Raw genomic sequence first — 22,061 nt, 5'->3', positions numbered from 1 at the left:
GCATTCAGTGCTTTCTGCTTTGTTTTACTTCCTGCTGTTCTAGTGGGAGGGAGAACTGATACCTCCCTGTGGTAGTTTTTGTTTGTTTGTTTAATCTGTGAAGAAGGGGCCATGCATGCAAGGGGCACATTTCTGGTGTGTGTGTGTGTGTGTGTGTGTGTGTGTGTGTGTGTGTGTGTGTGAGCGTGTTCACACAATTCATGGGTGGAGGTCAGAAAACAACTTTCAAGATTCATTTATCTCCTTCCACCATTTGGTTCTGGGGAGCTGGTTCTGGTTGCCAGGATGGGTACTAGGTGCCTTTACCAACTGAGCCACCTCACTGCCCCATATCCCGTTTTCTTTTGTTTATGCTTTGGGTGTCTCAACAGAACACTGGCTTTCTCTCTCTCTCTCTCTCTCTCTCTCTCTCTCTCTCTCTCTCTCTCTCTCTCTCTCTCTGTGTGTGTGTGTGTGTAGATATATGTGCACATGTGTGGGTGTGTGCATGTAGAAGTCAGAGGTCAGTGCCCGACACCTTCAGTCGCTCTCCACCTGAGTTTTTTGAGGCGGTGTATCTCAGTAACCTTAGAGCGCCCTGCTGCAGTTAGACTGCTGGCAAGCTATGGGAATTCACTCCCCACCTCCCCAGGGCCTGGGTTTCAAGTGTGCACCGGTATCCCCAGCTTTTATACGATGCTGGGTCTTCAACCGCGGTTCTCACGCTTGTACAGCAGGCGTTTTGCAGAGCGAGCCCTTTTCCGGCCCTCTGCCCATCGTGTTATGATTCTTTCCTCTTCTCCATTGTACTCACCATCTCGTGATAGGTGTGGCCCGTTGTCACCCCACAGTGTCCACACTGAGTCAGTTCTTGGACCCCCATTAATACCAAAATTTGCAGACACTCAAGCCCTGCCTCTCAAAGCTGCACACTCATCTCTAGGTGATGTAGAAGACCTGGCACGTGGGCTGCGTTTCTCATTAGTTGCTGCAGTGTGTTGTTTAGTACTCAGCCCGACACATTTTTCTCTCTCTGAATACTTTTCCTCTCTGGCCAGGTGGATTCATGGATGCTAGCACACTCAAGGCGAGGGCCATGCTCTCAGCACTGCGCACTGTCCAGTGTGGTCTGTGTGGTCTGCATGCTAGACTCACTCACTTCCTCTCTTCTCTAGGAGTCCCAGTGGTTTGCTGTCTTTGACACTTTCTGTAGTAGTGGAAGTGCCGTGTGTCCCACACCCGATGCAGAGCTCATGCATTTGCAGCGATGGTGCTGCAGGGGTGGAGAGCAACGTGTCCAAGGAGGGCTGGGGCCTGGCGTGCTGTGGCACTCTTGAACCCTCAGCTGCAGCAATTACCTACACAAGATTGGGTCTGTCAATACCATGGCATGGAGGAAAGAGAGATCACAAAGGTTTCATCTCTCCCTGAGGACTTCTATGCAGTTAGTGGGGTGACATTTTCTCCAGGGTTGTAGTTACTGATGAGGCACCTGTGCTTCTGTCAGTAACCTTAAACTCACTGAAAGAAAGAAAGAAAGAAAGAAAGAAAGAAAGGTAAAGGGAAGGAATCAGAAGAGGAACTAAGAGACTCAGTGGGAAAGGGACAGAAAAGAGGGCACAGGAGAGCAGGAAGGGGGACTTGAATGAGACCCACAGATGTAGCTAATAGAAACATTTTTTAAAAATAACAGGTTTAAGCCGGGTGTGGTGGTGCATGCCATGCATCTCAGCCCTTAGGGAAGCAGAGGCAGGTGGATTACTGTGAATTCGAGGCCAGCCTGGTCTACAAAGCAAGCCCAGGACAGCCAAGGCTACACAGAGAAACCCTGCCTGGAAAAAAAAATCACAGGTTTAGGGATGGGAGCTGCAGGGGTGGGTGCCCCCAGACAGATGAAGCAGATGGCTGTGTGTGTGTGTGTGTGTGTGTGTGTGTGTGTGTGTGTGTGTGTGTGTTTGGATGGGGCAGGGATGTGAAGAGCTGAGGACCCGGGGGTTGAGGGGTGGGCTGGGGGTGTTGGGCTGGGGTTGCTGGGAGAGGACAGAATGCTAAGCACAAACCGCTGGAGGTCTGCTCCTTAACCCCCACACTCCCTTCGAGTACATGATCCTGGCCACCATCATTGCTAACTGCATCGTCCTGGCTCTGGAGCAGCACCTCCCTGATGACGACAAGACACCCATGTCTGAGCGGCTGGTGAGCAATGAGGTGGAAGGGGTCTGGGTCCCTGGGCTGAGAGCTGTGTGGGAGAAAGCCTGCCTTGCACCATCACCAGGGACCTGGAGACGTGGAAGCCCTTTACTGCCCAACCCCACCCTTGAAGCCCAGCAGACCTGATATATATATATATACATATATACACACACACACACACACACACCAGGGCACAGTGAACCATCACGTGGTCCGTGAAGACGTCAGACTCAATCCAAATTCTAATTTGTGTTTCATGCTCAGAAACAAAATTTTCAGGAAAAAACAAAAAACAAAAAAATGTGACTGTGCTTAAATATAGAACAAAGCAATTGGCCACTGTGAACCCACTCCTAAAATTCAGTCCCTGAGGTCCCACTCCACACTCATCTTCCTCAGCAGAGGTATTGTGGCACACAGTTACAGTCAACAGGCATGTCCATATGTCTGCATAACTAGAAGTGCACCTCATGTTGCCATGATAATGGTTTTTATACCCAGCACAAATATCAGCAGTGCCTCAGAACCAATCAGTATCCAGAGATCCATCATTGTCTCAGTTACGCCATCTTTATGGTTGTTTTGTTCTACCAGTAGTCAAATACAGACTTGGTATTTGCAATATTAAGGATGAACCCAGAGCCTCACACAGGCTAGGCCAGCTCTCTGACACTGAGCCACGGCTCCACCCCTTACCAGGGGATTCTAGGCCAGGCTCTACTACTGAGTCAGGCCCTCTTGGTCTGCACAGTCTCCACCAAGGCAACCGCCATATCTCTAAGGTTGGGAGATCAGGATTCCTAACCAGGAAGTGGGTTGTTCCTAGCATTCCTTCACTGTGGTTACAATGTCTGAGGAAGCTCAACTTCCAGAATATGCTCCCTTTGACTTAGCTTCAGAAGTCTCAGCCTTCGGCTACTCGGCCTGTTGGGAGCAGGAGATGTGGTACACATCTCTGGGTGTACTGCCTTGGGGGGGGGGTCACACCACCCATGCCACTGACGCTGTCTTCTCTCCCTTCCAGGATGATACGGAACCGTACTTCATTGGAATCTTCTGTTTTGAGGCTGGAATTAAGATCGTGGCTCTCGGCTTTGCCTTCCACAAAGGCTCCTACCTGCGGAATGGCTGGAACGTCATGGACTTTGTTGTGGTGCTAACAGGGTAGGTAACTGCGTCATATTCTTTAGCGTGTTTTTTACCCCCGAGGATGTCGAGGCTTTGTTAGTATCATGATGTGTGTGTTGAGGGCTGGGCTTGGAGACCTATGCTCGGTATTCTCTAGGGCATTCCGTCTTCGCTCCACCGCCTGTGTCACCACCATTTATACCAGAGGGTGCTGTGTAGTAGAACTAAAGCAATGGCCTGTTGATGTAGCTGGCAGCTTTACGGTGTCTCATGCCCACGGCCATGTAGTCCTCAGCATAACCCAGGAGGGCAGAAGATGCCCCCAATTCCCAACCCACCACCCGGGATGGATAAACATCCTCCATCTGCTAAGCAGTGGGGCTGGGATTCAAACCGACAAACCAAGGTGTCTGAGAGATCCGTGTTAGCGGGTCTCATCCTTTGCTTGGAGGTGTGGTTCCTTTATTTCATGGTGGTGGCTATGTGTTGAGGATTTATAGCTCCGTGAACTTACGGTTTGGACTTTGGCAGGTTTTGCTTGTGTCTTTAAAGGGGTTTTCATGTGTGGGTGCAAGGACTGAGCTGTGGTTGAAAAGCAGCTGTGTATACACTTCCCACACTGACCGCTACAACAGCTCCAAACTAGGAGTGGCTTCCAGTTAATGGAAGTGTGGTTGCTCATTGAAAGTCAAAACTGGTGCTTTCTAGTTGGCAGGCTTGTCTCGCCCAAATGATTGACAGCCGAGAGCCCTTGCCGTATTGTGGCTCTTTAACTGTAAAGCTGAAGTTTGCCCAAACTCTGCGTCTGTTAACAATACACCACAGAAGGTAAATGGACATGGGGACACTGTTCAAACCATAGTTTGTGGGGCTGGAAAGGACTTGGACTTTGTCTCGTCCGTTCATGTTCCAGTGGGTGGGGCTGTGGGCAGAGCTCTTGCCTCCCAGGAAGCCCTGGGTTTGAGTTCTATCTCCGCAAGGAAAAAAGTGCATATTGACTAGAAGTCAGTCACAGACACTGGGAGGTGTGAGCTCGTGCGTAGAAGCAAATGAAAGCAGGTTTAAGGAGTTGTTCTTTTCCTTCCGTTGCTGTGATAAACAACTATCTGGCCCAAAAGCAACTTAGAAGAGGAAGAGATTTATTTTGCCGATACTCCCAGGTCACAGTTCATGACCGAAGGGTGTCAAGGCAGGAACTTGAGGCAGAAACCGTGAAGGGGCACTGCTTGCAGTCTCCCACTCTGGCTCTGGCTCCAGCTCCACTAGCTTTTTCATATGAGTCAGGACCACCTGCCTAGGGAATGGCGCTGCCCTCCTACATCAATTAACAATCAAGACACCGCCGCACAGGCATGCTCCCAGGCCAGTCTAATCTAGGCAAACCTCGACTGAGACTCCCTCAGGTGACTCTAGGCCCGTGTCGAGTTGGCAATTAAAGCTAAGTAGGACACTGACTATGTAGCCCATTTTGTATAGACTCCAAGGACTTGGCGGACTCCAGGGCGAACCTGGCAGTCTTGAAATGACTCTCCCTGCCCTCTCTCTGCTCTTCCCTGAGTCACTCAGCTGCTCAGTTCTGAGACAACCCCCCCCTTTCCAGCACACTCCAGGTTCTGCTGCCACCCCAGGCTCTGTTGCTTTTGGTAGATACCTCATATCTTAATTCCTTTCTCTATCAATATAACAGAATGGCTGACATAACCCACCTCGAGGAGGAAGGTTTTATTTTGCCCGATGGGATCAGAGAATTCATCCCAGGGCTGTCAGTATGCTGGCACGAGTTTGTGATAGAGGCTCTTCCTCACTCCTCGGGGCCTGGAAGAGACAGGTGGTGATTGCGGGAGCTGCAAGGTGGCCCTAGAGACCTGCTTTTCCCAGTCAGGCCCCATCTCTCAGTAATGCCAGCACATTAAGACTCCATCAAGGAGTGAATTTGTTGGTTAGGTCAGAGTCAGCATCCCGTTGTCGAAGGAAACACTGTCAGAGGCACACCTAGAGATGTGTCTACTTCTTCTGTCACTATCCTTTTGTGCATAGGTGTGAGTGTGTGAATGTGTGTGTGTGTGTGTGTGTGTGTGTGTGTGTGAACCAATGTATTTGTTAAGTATATATAGTTATAAGTGTACAGATGTGTATCTCTGTGTAGGTGTGGGTGTGTGTGAGAGTGGGTGTGTTTGTGGATATATGTTTTGGTGTCTGTAGGTACAAGTGTGCACATTGAGTATGTGAAGGTGTGTGGTGCAAATGTGTGTCTTTTATGTGGTTTTGATGTTTTGTTTTGTTTTGCTTTGCTTTGCTTTTCAAGACAGGGTTTCTCTGTAGCTCTGACTGTCCTGAAACTATGTAGCCAAGGCCAGCCTTGAACTCACAGAGATCTGCCTGCTTCTGCCTCTCAAGTGTTGGTATTAAAGGTGTGTGACATCACTGCCTGGAGCAAGAGTGTATCTGCGTAAGTGTGCATGTGGATCTGTGTAGATGTGTATATACATTGTGAGGATGTGTAGGTGTATGTATCTGTGTAGGTATAATGTGTGTAGTTGGAGTTTGTTTAGGTGTACAGGGCTGTGAGGCCCAGGGCCAACCTTGGGTGTGGTTCCTCAGGCGCTGCCTACCTCATTTCCTGAGAGAATCTCCTGGGCCTAGAGCTGATCAAGGCTAGCTGGCCAGAAAGTCCCAGGTGTCCTCCTGTCTCTGCCTCCCCAGCGCTGGGATTGCAACCATGTCCAGATTTTATGAGGGTGGTGGAAATTTGAACTCAGGTCTTTAATCACACTCCAAGCACTTTCCTGATTAGACTATTCCACCAGTTTTCCCTTGCGTACCTAATCCCCAAATTAACCACCTATGCTGGGCTCTCTTGGCTCCTGTCCCTCAGATCTGGAACACATTTACCACCGTCGTGTCACTGTCACATTATTTTTGTTCTAAGGCCCTGTCTTTCCTTAGAGGAATTCTTCTACACAAGTCTGTGTCTGGTGTGACTGGCATGTTGTGAGGGTCCTGGCAGGGTCTCATAGGCCTTGTGTTCACTGAGGGAATGCTGTTTCTCCTGTCCAGTCTTGTGGCTTGGGCCCTTGGCAGGCTATTGGTACCTGACATGGAATCAAACATGTTTCTCTTCTGTTGCTAGGAAGCGTATCTTTAAACAACCCAGCAGGTCCACTGTGGTGGTACAAACGTGTAGTAGGGGCTGGGGAGATGGCTTGGTGGTTAAGAGCACTTAGTGCTCTTATAGAGGACTTGGTTGCCAGCATCTGTACCTGGTGACTGTTTGTATCCACTCCCCTTTTTTGCAACAGGGTGGTTTGTGTTTGTGTATGTGTGTTGTGTGTGTATGTGTGTGGTCTGTGTGCATGTGTGTATGTATTCATGTCATGTGTTTGTGTAAGTGTGGTGTGCATGTGTGCTTGTGTGTGTATGTGTGTGCATGTGTGCTTGTGTGTGTGTGCATATGTGTGTATGTATTTGTGTCATGTGTTCGTGTATGTGTGGTGTGCATGTGTGCTTGTGTGTGGAGCGTTATATGTGGTGTAGAGTGTGAGTGAATGCATCTCTGGTCTGTAGTCTTTGACTCTGAGCATATGTTCATTCCTATGTCTTTGATCTGTATCCTTGTGATTTGGGGGACCTACCTACTGCCCAGACCCAAGTATTTCTCCTCCCACACTCTGTACCTGCCTCATCCTCTTCTCCTTTCCTCTCTGTAAAGTCCACCGCCCACTCCCCCCCCCCCATCTTTCTTGCTTGTTTATCTGGTCAGCCCTGCTTCCTTCTGGTCTGGTGATGCTTCTTGACTCACGTCCCATCCCTGGGCCTTGCTGGGGCGCTGCCTGCTGAGCTGTACTGGAGCAGTCCTGCAGAGCCGGCCCTCTACCCCTCAGCAATGGTGCTCCAGTGCCGAGCTCTGCCTGGAGGGAGAGGGACTGGGGCACGGACTGGGCACTGAGACGAGTGGTCGCTGATGAGCTGGCTGCCTTCCATTCCCACGCGGCCTGCAGTGTTCAGTCAGCAATCGGGTTTTGTGTCAGGGGCTTTTTACCTTTGTCTTGTGTGAGGTTTGGTAGGAAATAGCTTAACCATGGATTTGTTGGGTTTGTTTGGGGGATGTTACTTGAAATTCTGAGGGTTAAAACAAAAATGTGTAAGATTGATATTTGAGAAGAATGAATGAGAGCCGGGCGGTGGTGGCGCACACCTTTAATCTCAGCATTCGGGAGACAGAGGCAGGCGGATAGCTGTGAGTTCGAGGCCAGCCTGGTCTACAAAGTTAGTCCAGGACAGCCAAGGTTACACAGAGAGACCCTGTCTCAAAAAAACAAACAAACAAAAAAAGAAGTGTGAATGAAAAAAGGGAAGGAGGAAGAGGGAGGGAGGAAGAGAGAGAGAGGGAGGGAGAGAGAGAGGAAAAGAAAGAAATGAAGTGTGGAATGGGGTGTGGGGGTCTGTACTGATAATAGGGTTCTTCTGTGCTATGCAGGGAGACAAATGAGATAGATGACGGAGGGATGGAAGGATGGATGGTAACAGATGGCAGATAGAGGATAGAAAATGGGTTGTTGGAAAAATAAATGATGGGAAATACCATGAGACAGATAAAGACAGATGTGTGTATGTGTGTGCATACACATGTGTATGTGTTCACATGTGTCTGTGTGTGCATGTGTGTACACACATCTATGTGTGTATGTGGAGGCCAGAGGTTGATGTTGATGGCTTCCCCAGTCACATTGCACCTTTATTTAAGAGGCAAAGTCCCTCCCAGAACCCAGAGCTCACTGACTCACCACCACTGGCTGGGATCACGGGCACACAGTGCCACACCCAGCTTTTTATGGGTGCCGTGGATCCAAACTCAGGCCCTCAAGCTTGTGCAACAACCATTTTGCCCTCCAGCCATCGCCCTATCCCCTAGATAAGTTATTAGATAAATAGACAAATGATTGAGATGCCAGTTTGATGGGAGATACATGACAGATACATTGCTGGACAGCAGGGCAGTGCGTAATAGATGGTGCATAATAGAGGACTGCAGTGTGATTCCCTGGACCCCCCCCACACACACACACACCACACACACACACACACACACCACACACATCACACACACACACACACACCACACACACATACACACACAACACACACACACACAACACACACACACATCACACACACACACACCACACACACACACACCACACACACACACAACACACACACACATCACACACACAACACATACACATCACACACACATGCCACACACACACGCCACACACCACACACCACACACATACACCACACACACACACACACATACACACACAGAGAACAAACGAATGGATTTTTTTTAAGGACAAGACCACAGACTTCGGCAGAAGAGAGATAAATCAGTGCTTGGTAGTTGTGGGATTAGCGGTGAGCCTCACATATGTAGGTGGTCAGTGAAATAAGTAATTACGCATTTGGAATATGATAATACTTTTGACCATCAAATATTCTAGAATATGGCTCAGGAGGTGGCTGCCATCCGCTGAGAGAAATGGGGTGTGCAGAGTGCTGGGCTCAATTTCAGTGTGGCTTTATGCAAGTTACTTATTCTCAATGTGCCATGACATGTGGGACAATGGCTCAGACTGTGTACCGCTTAGAACGCCCCAGTGAGGGCCTGGGAGCATGGCTCAGTGAGTGGTAAGTGGATCACTTGCCAATCATAAGCAAGACCACCTGTGTTTGGGAGCATGTTTGAGACCTTGAGGTCCATCCACAGTGTCACCAACCAAACAAATGAGAGTCAGAAAGCAACAGACACTCAAAGGACATCCCCACCTCCTTTCCTCTTTCTGCTGCATACTTGAGGAACAAATCCACAGACATCAGAGTAATTGGCCAAAGTTATAAACCTCTAAAATGACTCTATTTTGCTCAATTGAGGAAACACATAGTGAGCTCATGCCTTCACTTCTGTTGTAGCTGCCCGGAGGTACTTACACATACAAACAGTATTTTAGAATCAACAACAAACAACCATCATGCTGATACACAAGTTGCATTTTTTTGTGTGATTTTTTCCCCTCTACAGTTATTTTGGTCACTCTTGAGTGCCACAGGGCTTCCCCACTGTAAACGAAATGCTGTGCACCCTTCTCCATGTGACGAGAGCATTGCTCTTTCCAGGTGTTGCGCTGCGGTGAGATTTGTTGAGTCTTGTTTCCTTCTGTCCTCAGTTCTCACAGAGCAGTGTCATTGTTGGCATGGGCTGTGGGCTGCCCTGGCTGTGCCTGTTATCTGCTGAGGACCTCCTGTGTGCCAGGCATTACAGTAACGATTTTGTGCCCAGTGTTGCCTTTCGGCCTCCTGAGCCTTTCACAGTGGGATGTGTCAGAGGGGGTGACACTCCTCATGGCGGTCCCCACAGCTCCTCCGGACTTCAGCCATTCTGCTAGGAAGCCATCCTGAGCCAGTGTCACATGAGCCCAAGTTAGGCTCTGACTCAGATCTATGTTTAGCTCAATCGCCCTGTGAGCCAGTGCATGCTTCTCTTCTGATGTTTGTGGTGCAGGGGTCGACCCAGGTCTTTGTGTATCGTACGCAGGCGTTCCACCACTGAGCTACACCCCCCACACACACACACCTTATTTTGAGGCAGCATCTTATTAACTTGCCCAGTTTGGCCTTGAGCTCTGGTAGTCAAAGCTGGTGTTGGCTTTGCGTTTCTCCTGCAGCAGCCTCCCAGTTGTCTGCCTCCGGCTGGTATTAGCCACAGGGTTGAATGCTTTAAAACACAAACCACAAGTTGCGTCAATCCAGCCAATCTGTGCCCACACTACTAAGCACTGCTGCTCCCCCTCCCCCCCACACCATTCCACAGGTGAAGAAACGGATGCTGCAAAGGTTAAATAGCTTTTGCAGTCACCACCTGACTGTGGTGGGTTTAAACCAAGGCAGCTCTCCCCATTGAGAGTCGATTGGTTGAATCTAACATGATTTCCTCCAAAGTCAAAAGTTCCATGGATGTCAACTTGGGAGTTGAAATAGGCAGGAAAGGAAGTCCAGGGCTGCTTCTTTACTCACCTTATTTGGGTTGCATAGAGATGCGGGAGTTATGAGCTGGGTGTGGTGGCGCACGCCTTTAATCCCAGCACTCAGGAGGCAGAGGCAGGTAGATCGCTGTGAGTTCAAGGCCAGCCTGGTCTACAAAGTGAGTTCAGGACAGTGAGGGTTACACAAAGAGACCCTGTTTCAAAAGCAACAACAAAAAAACCAACAACAAAAGCAAAAACAAACCAAAGATGTGGGAGTACATTCAAGAAAGCTGTTACCCACGGGGTTGTGAGATGGCTCCAGCAGGGGAAAGTGCTTGCTGCCAAGCCCGAGGCCCTGAGTGCCTTCCTGCGGATTGACCTCTGACCCCCACAGATGCACCATGGCACACACGTGCCTCACCCCCAGTACGCGCTAAATGTAATACAATTTTAAAATATATTTTATTAGAAATGGAAGGTTGGTGCTTTTTGATCACTTCCCCTTGGTGGGGCTGTGGTCCCCAGGCGAAGAGGATGTGGTCAGTACTAAACCGACTTGATGTGCTGGGATAGGTTGGGGGGAGGGGGCACCTCTTTTCTGAGGAATAGAGGAGGGGGAATAAAGGGCAGAGGGAGAGAACATGGGACCAGGAGAAGAGGAGGGAGGGGCTACAATCAGGAGTTAAAGATGAATAAACAAATAAATAAAATTTTAAAAAAGAAATGGAAGCTTGGCATGAGCCAGGGGTAAAGACACAGGCTTTAAGGTCATGGGAGGCTACAATCTTAACTGTGGGCCTTGCTCTCACTCGGATGCTTGTTTTCTTATGAAAAGTAATATGATAATAGTTTCTTCCTCCTCCTCCTCCTCCTCCTCCTCCTCTTCCTCCTCTTCCTCCTCTGCCTCCTCTTCCTCCTCCTCCTCTTCTTCTTCTTCTTCTTCTTTATTTATTTATTTTTGAGATGTGGCAAGAACCAGAAAGGTCCAGAAAACAACACACAGCATGAGTCAAGCCCCTGGGCCTTCCGTGTGAGCACTGAAGGACTGTGAGGGGAGACGAATGTGAACTCTCCTCAGTGGGTGGCAATGCTCCCCAGTGCCTCACTCATAGCACACACGTTTGGGCATCCACCACTTTGTAAGGTGAGGGCCACTGCGCGCATCTGTCAGTCCAGCTCCCAGGAAGCTGAGGCAGGATGCGCCTGAGTTTGGCACCAGGCTGCATAGCTCCCAGGCAAGCTGCCATCTCGGAGACCATAACATTCTCATCTCCTTCATCCACTTCATAGGACTTTCTCTAGTATCATAAAGTCTGGATGCCCACATGTCTGATGCTCAGCCCACTCCCAGGACCTGCCCATGAGCTGAACAGTACATATGTACATACATGCATACATACATCCACACATATACATTCATACACACATAAACATGCATACATACACACGTTCATACATCCACATACATGCATGCATACACACATGCATACATACACACATGCATACATACACATACATGCATGCACACATAAACATGCATACATACATACACACATATACATAATACACACACACACATACACACACACACACCAGCTTCCCTCCTACTCAGGAGGTGACTGGGACTTTACCTAGCCCTTCTTTCGTGCTTCTGCAGAACAGTAATTCTATGAAGCACTTCCCAAACTGATCCTGGTGTCAGGCTCTCCTTGCCAAAATCTCCAATGAACCATTAGGGGAAAGCTGGAGCTTTACAAGGAGCCGGTTTCAGCACTGGACAGCGCCATGGGCTCTGCCGAGGGGAGGCGGGACAGCTGCTGGCGACCTTCTGGCTCAGCCCTGAGCTGCCTTGGCCATCTGCCCTGTGGGGCTGGAGAAGACCTTGTCGTCTGTCTGTCCTCCTGAATTGCTGTGATAAATGCCAGTCGGCCTCACTTGGGGGCATCTGGCCAGTGTCCCTGCGGTTTGTAGGCAATGATTTCTCTCCTCTCCCCAGGGTAGGGAGGCAGCTGAGACAGACACAGGAAATAGTGGAACAAGAAAGAAGGGGGGGCAGGGTGTTGGCTGCCCAAGGCTGCCAAGCCCAGGGCACTGTGCATTGTCATAGTCAGGGGTGCTGGGAAGAGGGTGACCTTCCCTATTTGTGGAAAGGATGGAGTCCGGACCCAGAGGCAGGAGGCACTGGCCTTGGGCAGGGCTGCTGTGGTTCAGAGGCCAAGCTGAGATGGGGAGAGGTCCAGGAAATGTAAAGCACCGTTATCTCCTCCTCCCTCCCTCCCTTCTCCTCCCTCCCTTCTCCTCCTCCTCTCCTTCCTCCCCCTCCTCCTCCTCCCCTTCCTCTTTATCATCACCCCTTCTCCATCTCTAAATATGTAACCCACCTGTATGTGTGGGCACTTGGAAACATGTAAAGCTTCATTGAGTCCCTACGTTGTTTTCCCATAGCCTCACTCAGTAGCTCAGGCTAGCCCCCAGATTGTGATCTTCCTTCCTCGGCCTCCTGAGCAGCTGGGGTAAGAGACGGACAACATGCTGTTCTTCTTCCTCCTCCGTTAGCCAAGCCAGGCATGGAACCCAGGACCTCCCACATGCCAGGCATGTACTCACCCCTCAGCCCCAGCTGCCAGTCACCCTGAGAAGCTTTGGCCCTGGCTGAGCACTCTCTTTTGGAAGACACAGGGGTGTGAGTTATTTGTTGTCACTTAATCTGAGGCGACTGGAAGCAACTTTCAGGCTCATAACAGCAAAAGCACACGGGATGCCTTTCGCTCCTGCTCTGGGTCGTGGCTAACTCTTCTGATGTGCTGAGCTACTACAAGCAGAAAACATAATAGGGGTCTCAGGTTTGAGGGGCTGGGGGTATGGGCAGCATTAGTGCCTGCCTAGATTCCCCAGTGAGGAGCTGGTCCATGGGTTAGCGAGAGAGCTCCTGCCTAGATTCCCCAGTGAGGGCTGTGGTGTGACTCAATGGTAGATTTTTTTTTTGATCTATCATGTATAAGACTTTAGATTTCATCTCCAGAAGGGTGAAAGAAAATAAAAACAAAGCAAAATCCGGGCCCGATGTCACTGTTACACTTGTAATCTCAGGACTTGGGAGACAGGGGCAGGAGGATCAGGGGTATGTCACACACACACACACACACACACACACACACACACACACACACACACACTAACTCTGGAGGATGCACATATGACACCTACTAAAATGAGACTGGGTGCCGAAGTCCCACTGAGCCCGTGTCGCCCCGTCTCCCCACTTCACGGGGACCAAACCAGGAGACAGAGGCTAAGACTTGTTGCCCGTCACAGCTCAGGGATGCGCATGCACCGGGGTTTACACGGGCACCTCCAGCGGCCACGTTCTTTCTTGCCATGCTCAGTAAGTAGAGGGAAGGTTGCCCTTCAGCATCTGACCCACACATAAGGAGGTGAAGACGCTTATTACAGACACCGTTTGCCTGCCGTGGTTCCCAGGGGTACAACAGCTTCAGACGCAGAACTACCCAGGAGAGTTCAGCTGAATACAGACAACTGGCTCTCTGCAGGGACTGCTGGGACTTGGTGCGGCTCTTCCTCCTCCAGCTTGGCAGTACTGCTGAGCTACGGCTGCCTGAGACCTCTAGACAGGCAAGACACAGAATCCAAGCACTATGGACCTGTGGCCCCCATCCAAGGCCCTCAGTACGGGCTCAGTTTGCATGTTCCCAGAGTCTGTCTCTAGCAACTGACTGGTTTTCCTCTTTTCTCATGCCTCTCTTTCCCCGTCTCTCTTTATTTTTTGATGCAGATCTCACATAGCCCAGGCTTGCCTTGAACTAGTTATGTAGCCAAGGATGGCCACAAATCCCCATATCTTCTGCTTTTGCTTCTCCGGTGATGGAGTGACAGGCAGGTGACAATATGCCCAAATCACTTGCTTGCATTGGTAGATTGGCAGGAGTGTAAGCTAGCCAGATATTCTCCTGCCTTGGTCTCCTGTTTGCCGGGGTCACAGGTGTGTGCTACCATGCCTGTTTGACCATCCCGTGTAATCGTGGGTTCAGTGTGGTGCTTGATCCATTTGTTTACGAGGGGGGCAGACGAAGCCGAGCTGGTGAGCTCAGTTGTCAGCCTCACACGCCATTTCCTGTGTGGCAAGGGAGACGTTTCTCATGCCATCTCCGGGCAGTTGTGAACTGTGCTGCTGGCCTTCACTCTGGCTGAGGTACAGAGCGGCGCTCCAAAGCCAGCAGCTGGTCTCAGATCAGGTGGAATGTGCCTTGACCTGTGTGACTGCACAGTGCCCATCTGGATTAACTGGACTGACCTCTGTTAGGTTTCACACACCAAGAGAGAATGTGCGTTACTCCTTTCTTTTCTTGTCTTTTCCTTTCCAGCGTCTCCTACCTTCTTCTCTCCCTCTCCAGACCCTCCGCTGACTTTCTACTATGCCCCCCCTCCCTCAGCTGGGGAACCCAGGGCCCCTTGCATATGCTTGGCAGGCTCTGGGAATGGAACCCCAGGCCTGTGCGGATCCCCTGCCTCTGCTCCGTGCCTGCAGCCTTACTCCGTTCTCATTCTCTACCTCCTGTATTTCGTCAACTTCATCTTTCTAGACACCGTCCATCCCTCTTTGGCTTATGGTCCAATCCTGGCTCGCCTGTTCTGGACCAGCTGCCCCCATGCTGGCCTTAACTTTTACTCTGTTACCTGAGCATCCTTAGCATGACTCTCCGTGTCTCCGCCCACCTCCCACTCTCCCCTGCCTAAGTCTGTTCTATGAATAGCCAATAGAGGGCACTAGTGAGCGCCAGCATTAGACCCAAGCAGCCCCCAGGCCCAGATCCTCGGGGGCAGGGGTGGGCGGGGCATTTCCTTGTCTCCTTTCACTCTCTTTGGTCACTGAGATCCAACTTCGTGCCATTCTCTCTGCCTGGAACGTTCTTCCCAACATCCGCTGGGCTTCTCCTGCCTTTGGGCCTTTGTTCAGGAGCCATCACTGCCCAACCCCATTCCCTCCACACCTAATGGGCATCTGTCAAACCATATTGTGCGTGTCTGCGCTGGGTGGGGCTGGTGAATGGATGTAGGCCAGCGTTGGTGTGAGGTGTGGATAGCCACGTGGTTCAGGACTGTGTCTCAGTGCCCAGAGCTCAGCCTAGCACAGACGCTCCGAATAGATGGATGAGGACAGCCAAGTGCTGTAGAAGCATCGGGCTAAGCAGGCGCCCAGGCAGCCGTGCCACTTCCCTGTGCCTCCACACCCATCGCCCTCTCTTTTGAAAACAAAACAAACAAAATGTAGTAAAATAACACAACAACAGCCCAGGGTGTGACCCAGTTGATACAGCACTCACTTAGCGTTCAAGAGGCCCTGGGTTTCATCCCCAGCCCTGCATAAACCAGGCATGGTGGCCCGTTTTCCTGTAATCCCAGGAGGAGGTAAAGGCAGGAAGATCAGGAGTCATCCTTGGTTACATAGTGATTTCTAGGCCAGCCTGATCTGCGTGAGACCTTGTTTAAAAAATAAAAAATAAAAAATAAAAAAAAAAAAATAAAGCATCAACCCCACACACAGTGTGAGCATTCCTGTCCCGGCCGTATCTGAGTGTGCTGTCCGGGATGTTATGTGTGTTCCAACCTCCTGTCTCCACAGCCTTCTTGATACGGTTCCAAGCTGGGTCCCTATTGCACAGCGACCCCGTGTCCCCCCTAGCCCGCTGAGACCACCTTGACGGTTTGGTCTTTGGGAATGTGTCAGCTGTGAATGTTGATGGGAATGGATCTGTGGATGCAAGGCCACTGTGCTTCCGCACCGGCCAGGAGCTGCCCTTCTAAGGCTGAGAGCCACCATCCGTGACAGGACCTGAGGCACTCCTGCCTTCTGGCTCACTGCTCTGCTGGGGAAATGGGTATGTCAGGAAACCAGGGGGTCAAACCAGGGGGTTTTGACTCTGTGAATGTATGTGTGTGGAGGAGGCACAGAATGTGAACCGTGGTGTTTCCTTCATTTAAAAGCCTTGGTGGGTAAATGGGTAAAATGCTTGCCCCGTGAGCGAGGGGGAAGGTGGGAATTATCAGAGCCCACAGAAATGCTGTGAGGGCATGGCCACCTGCCTGTAGCCACAGTGCTTGGGAGAGGGGTGGGAAGGGGGATTTCCCTAGGAAGTGTTGGCTGGAGCTCTGGGTTCAACCGAAGGCGATGCCTCGGTGAGTAAGGTGGACCAACTGAGGAAGACTACATAAGACTTTATCTGCGGGGTCTATGCGGGGTCAGTGAGTAGAGCTTTCCTTGTACACTTTAACTAGAAATATAGATCAGGGGCACAAAGAGCCAGGCAGCTCTTATGTCAGTCTTTTCTCCCCCCCCCCAACCACCCATCCAAACTTTTGGATGAGCATATAGCAATTGTTCAAAGCTGCTGATGTCATGATGGTGTGCCTACGCATGCATACAGTGTTGTAAGTCCGCCCCTTTGCTACTGTTTCTTGCCTTTCCCCTTTCACCTTCCTGACAGCACCCCCTTACTTTCGTGTCCATTTCTTCCTCCTCTGAACCTGTGTGTGAGACAAAACGCTCCCTGCTCATCTTCCTGAGGCTGGCTTATTCACTGAACAGGATTATCTCCACTTCCATCCATTTTCATGCAAATGGCATAATTTTGTTTTTTATTGTTAAGTCATACTCCTGTGAGTAGAGGTCACAATTCTTTTATCCACCTATTGCTAGAAATCGAGTCTGGTTTTGTAGCTTGGCTATTTGTGAACAGTGCAGCAATGAACGTGGCTTTGCAGGTGTCTCTGTGGCTGACATATAGTCCTTTGGTATATAAATCTACAAGTGCTATACCCAAGTCATGTGATCTCAGTGTGTGTGTGTGTGTGTGTGTGTGTGTGTGTGTGTGTGTGTGTGTAGTAACATGTGTTGCCCTGGCTAGCCTTAGCTTTTCTGTGTAGCCCAGGCTAGCCTTAACCTTGTGACTCTCCTGCCTCAGATGGGATCACAAGCCTATGACATCCACCTGGCTTCCACATTGACCTCCATGGTGACTAATGGGGTGGGCGTAGGGGTAGGGGTTTCACTGCCACTAGCATTTGTTCTTGGTTTTCTCTGTCGTTCGTTGGTGGTGTTTGTTTTCTGGCTGTGGACTTTTGACTTGCTTTTTTCTCTGGTGGCCAAGGCTATGGAACACTGTGTGCATTCATTGGCCATTTTTGGGTGTGTGTCCTTTAAACATGGGGGGGGATGTGAGACAGCCCTCCCTCCCTTCTGGTGCCTCCACAACACTCCTTGCCTTAGGAAGTGACTGTGGGGTGGGAGGCCCCTGATGCAGCTGAGTCAATATCCCAAGTGCAAGGAGCCAGAGAGGCCAGGACAGTCCACTGAGGGATGGGATGAGGTGGAGCTAATTTTATACTGGGGGAGCCTGTAAAAAGATAGATGGGGGGCGGGGAGAGAGGGGAGAGACTGTCAGAGACTACAGGAATGGCAGAAGTGATGGAGAACATCAAACCAGGGGGGCCCTGGTTGAGGTGCGCTGTGGATCTAGGATGGGAGCTCCATGTCGTGGTGACATTGAGTTAAGAGAGATACAGAGTAGAAGTGAAGGCTCTATTCTCTTTCTGGCTACAGGGCCTCTTTGAACCTCAGTTTTCTCTTCTGTGGAATGGGGATCATGCTTTCTAGCCTCTTAACCTTTTGTTGTCAATGCCGGATGTTGTCCTGTGCCCACTGGGGGCTTTGGACCCTGGGCACTTGTATGAATGTGGCTCCTTCAGCTGTGATGTTTGGGGATGATTTTGGCAGGTGAGGAAATTCCTAGAATCTCAGCTACTCAGAAGAATAGGACAGAAAAATTGCAAGTTCAAGGCTAGGCTGAGCCATAGAAAGAGAGAGAGCTTCCCTCAAAAGAAAAAGAAATGGTGGCCATTGAGATGGCTCAGTGGGTAAAGGCATTTGTCACCATGCCTGGCAGTTCAATCCCTGGGGTCCATATGGTGGGAGGAGGGAACTGACTCCCAAAATCTGTCCTCTGACCTCCACATGCACATGCTGTGGCAAGCACCACCCCCGTAAATGTAATTTTAAAAATTTTAAAAGAAAAGGAAGTTGCAAGTGTATGTAAGGGGGTTTATGTAACCCTAATGCTGGAAGCTCACAGGGGTAAGGGTAGCCATACTTGTGAGCACGCTCGGTGCAGAGGGACTCCCTGGAGATGGTTGGAGCCCCAGCTAGAGTGGACCACAATAGTCACTCACCTATTGTTTAGGCCCGGTTTCCTCAACCCCCACCATCTCCTGCTATTGGCCTTTATGTCCTGTTTGAGAGACCGGTTGGTCAGTCTCACCGAGAACTAACCTCACACCTTGGAAAAAAGAAACAAAGAAAAAAATCAGGAACAAAAAGGATGCTTTACTTCCCTTGCGCCTCTTCCTTCAGGGCCACCAGACATAGCTGTGCTGCTATGTGCCTGCTGTGTGCCCCTCCCCTCCCCTTTCTGTTTAGTGAACTTGGCCAGGTATGAGAGCGCCTGCTCTTTATAGCTTCTCTTGCAGAATAAGAACTGAGAGTGTCCTGTGCTAGTGCCTGAAGCTGGACTGCTGTGAGGTCCAGCTGTGCTTGCATCCAGAGGCTATGACCTGCATGTCGCACCCTTCGGATGTACCTCATTGGGTCTGTCCAGCAGCTCCGTGGGGCCGGTTCTCTGTGGTCTCCATTTTATGCAGAGCACAAGACTGAATGAAAGGAAAGCTTTAGTCACTTGTCAGAGATGTGCCAGCTGAGAACTCGGGCATGGAAATCCAAGGTAGCCTTGGACCTGGTACCCAGCTATTGGTGGCTTCAAGGAGGAGGGTCTGGTGCATGAGCGCACAGGTACATTCGGGGTGCACATATGTGTGTGGGCTCCATGGTCTCCCCCAGTCACTCTCCACCGTATCCTTTGAGACAGGATCTCTCTGAACTCGGAGATCGCTGATTGGTTGTGCTGACTGGCTATAGAGCCCCAGCGATCCTCTTGTTTCTCCTCTAGTCCGGGGTCCATGCCCAGCTTTTTACATGGATGCTGGTGATCCGAACCCAGTTCTTCATGTTTGCAGCACAGCTCCCCAGCTCAGAAGGTGCCGTTTGCAGAGGCCATCTTTCAGAATGTTTCCTCTGTTTCTGTGTGCAGATAAATACCCCAGGCCCTCACGCTCTAGTGAGCACCAGGCCATAGCCAGTTAATGGAAGGTAACTGCCTTAGTGATGGAATTGCTCCGTCCCCTCAGGCATGCTGCCTGCCGGCAAACACAACACAGTGTGTCTTTCTTCTGTCAGAAGCTTCAGTCAAACTTTACTCTCCCCAAATATTTTGCCAAAGAAAAATAGCAAGTGGGAAAGAAACTCTGAGTCCCAGGCCGGCTGAAAGGACCATTTCCTTGGCCATCAACTGGATGGAGCTGTGGCTGTGACTGGGCTCTGATCCAGTATGGACCCATTTGTGATTTGTGTCCCAGCTAGCAAGACAGCGGCTCAATGTGTGCCTCAGTTTACTCATTTGTCAGATCAAGAAAGAAGCGGTTGTCTGTCTCTCTCCTGTTCTCTTATTCTGGCTCCAGTTGTGTGTCTCATCGGCCTCTGGCCACACCACTCTGACCTCTGACCCTGGGGTATCTTTGTTTTTTCAAGACAGGGTTTCTCTGTGTAGTCTTGGCTGTCCTGGACTCCCTTTGTAGACCAGGCTGGCCTTGAACTCACAGAGATCCACCTGCCTCTGCCTCCCGAGTGTTGGGGTTAAAGGCGTGTGCCACCACTCCCAGCACGACCCTGGTGCATCTTTAGTAGTGATGTCATGGCCTCGGGTGGAGGTCAGCAGCAGCACCGTTGTGGTTCTGAGCTGGTGGTTCTTGCCTGGGAAAGATTGAGGAGCCGTTATAGGACATTTGGAAGCATCAGTGGCTTGTACTTCTGAAAAGTTAAGGTCAGGGTGTGAAGATGGCTAAGTGAGTGAAGTACTTGCCTCAAAACCATGAGGATCTGAGTTCAGATCTCCGGTAGCTATGTAAAAATCTGGGCAAGGTGGTGCACGCCTATAATCCCCATGCTAGGGAGGTAGAGGCAAGAGGCTCCCCCGGGGTGTGTTGGCGAGCCAGCCTCACTGAACAGGTGACTCAAGGTCCCCTGAGAGACCTTGTCTCATAGGCTCCTGAAGACTGAGACCTGTAGTTACCCTCTGGCCTCCACACACACCTGCTCACCACCCCGTACACACATGTACTTTTTATAAAAAGGATTTTAATACAATATTCTTATGAACCCTTTGAGAATTTCATAACACTGTATTTTTTCATATTCAACTCTGACCGCTCCTCCTGACTCCTCCCAGATCCGTCCCCACCTCCCCTATGCTCCCAACCTTGTGTATCCTTTTGTGTGTGTGTGTGTGGTTATTTAAATAACTCAAAGAGTCAGATTTATGCTGCTCATATACTCATGAGTGTGGGGCCATTCAGTAGGAGGCCACGCCCCCTTTTAAAAAAAAAAAAGTGACTCTCCTTTCCCCCAGAGTCCATCTAGAGTCCCTGGCTCCTCCATGAGGGCTGGGAGCTTGTCCAGGGTGGAATCTTGACTGGCTTGCTCTTGCATAGATCTTGTTCAGGCACCCGCAGCTGCTCTGAGTTCTGCATGTCCGAAGACACTGTTGGCCCCGCCCCCGCCCCGCCCCCGCCCCGCCCCCGCCCTTCGGCTCTCAGTCTTTCTGCCCCTCTTCCTCTATGGTCCCTAAGCCCTGGGGAGGGTGCAGTACTGAATTTCCATTTGTGGCTGAGCACTCTGCTGACACTTACTCTCTGCACTGTGACCAGCTGTGAGTTCCTGCATTGGCCACAGCCCAGTGCGCACAGAAACGTCTCTGATGAGGACCATAGAGCTACAGATTTAAAGGGCAGTTTGACATTTATGCCCATTTAGCAAAGTAATAGTAATAGAATCACCCGTGGGGCTAGTGAGATCCCAGATCATGGGTCCTTGGCCAGCTTTACAGTACCAGATATGTTAATTTTTTAAAAATATATTTTATAAAAGAGCTGGTGGCACTTTCACCAATCAAAAGGTGGCAATGATCAAAAATGGACCCCGATGCTGCCTGTGTTTTCTGGGGGTGCCTCACGCCCAGATAGGAGTTTTAAATCACCCACTATACTGATTAAACTTCTTTAATGAGACAAGGTCTTTCTATGTAGCCTTGGCTGTCCTGGAACTCACTATGTAGACCAGGCTGGCTCCAAACTCACAGAGATTACCCCTGCCTCTGCCTCCCAGTGCTGAGATTAAAGCTCTGTGCCACTACGCCATGCTTAGACATTATATGTATATATGCATGATGCTGCAGGCTGGGGCAAGGGATCACAAGGCCAGGACATCATGGGTTACATAGTGAGGCTTTGTCTTTAAAAAGGTACATGGGGTGGAGTTGGAGTTTAATCCTCAGAGTTCAATTAATGATCCAGGTGTGGAGCATGAAGAGGTGGCTCAGTGTTTAAGAGCACTGGCTGTTCATCCAGGGCACAGGATGAGGACGGGTGTTCAGTTCCCAGCACCAACGGCAGGCTGCTCATAACTGTCTGTAACTCCATTTCCAGGAGGATCTGATGCCCTCTTCTGGCCTCTGTAGGTACTACATGCAGGCAAAACACCCACACATGGTAAAACAACAGTGTCCACAAAAGGCCAGGTGTAGTACTGCACACCTGTGATTGTACCACTGGGGA

The 22,061-nt window shown here is 50.3% G+C and overlaps 1 protein-coding gene across 9 annotated transcripts in view; it reads left to right on the top strand.

Moving 5' to 3' along the window:
- CACNA1A (calcium voltage-gated channel subunit alpha1 A) overlaps positions 1 to 22,061 on the top strand; it is a 247,265-nt gene that overhangs the window by 47,022 nt on the left and 178,182 nt on the right. For all 9 annotated transcript variants that reach the window (XM_084756459.1, XM_084756458.1, XM_084756456.1 and 6 more), the window contains exons 2-3: positions 2,070 to 2,175; positions 3,197 to 3,336. In XM_084756459.1, the coding sequence (XP_084612585.1) occupies positions 2,070 to 2,175; positions 3,197 to 3,336 (246 nt within the window). The remainder of the gene's footprint in view (positions 1 to 2,069; positions 2,176 to 3,196; positions 3,337 to 22,061) is intronic.

The sequence above is a fragment of the Acomys minous genome, assembly GCF_964271855.1.
Source record: "Acomys minous genome assembly, chromosome: 14".
NCBI lineage: Eukaryota > Metazoa > Chordata > Mammalia > Rodentia > Muridae > Acomys > Acomys minous.
The sequence above is the reverse complement of the archived record's forward strand: the minus strand, read 5'-3'. Positions and strand labels throughout refer to the sequence as shown.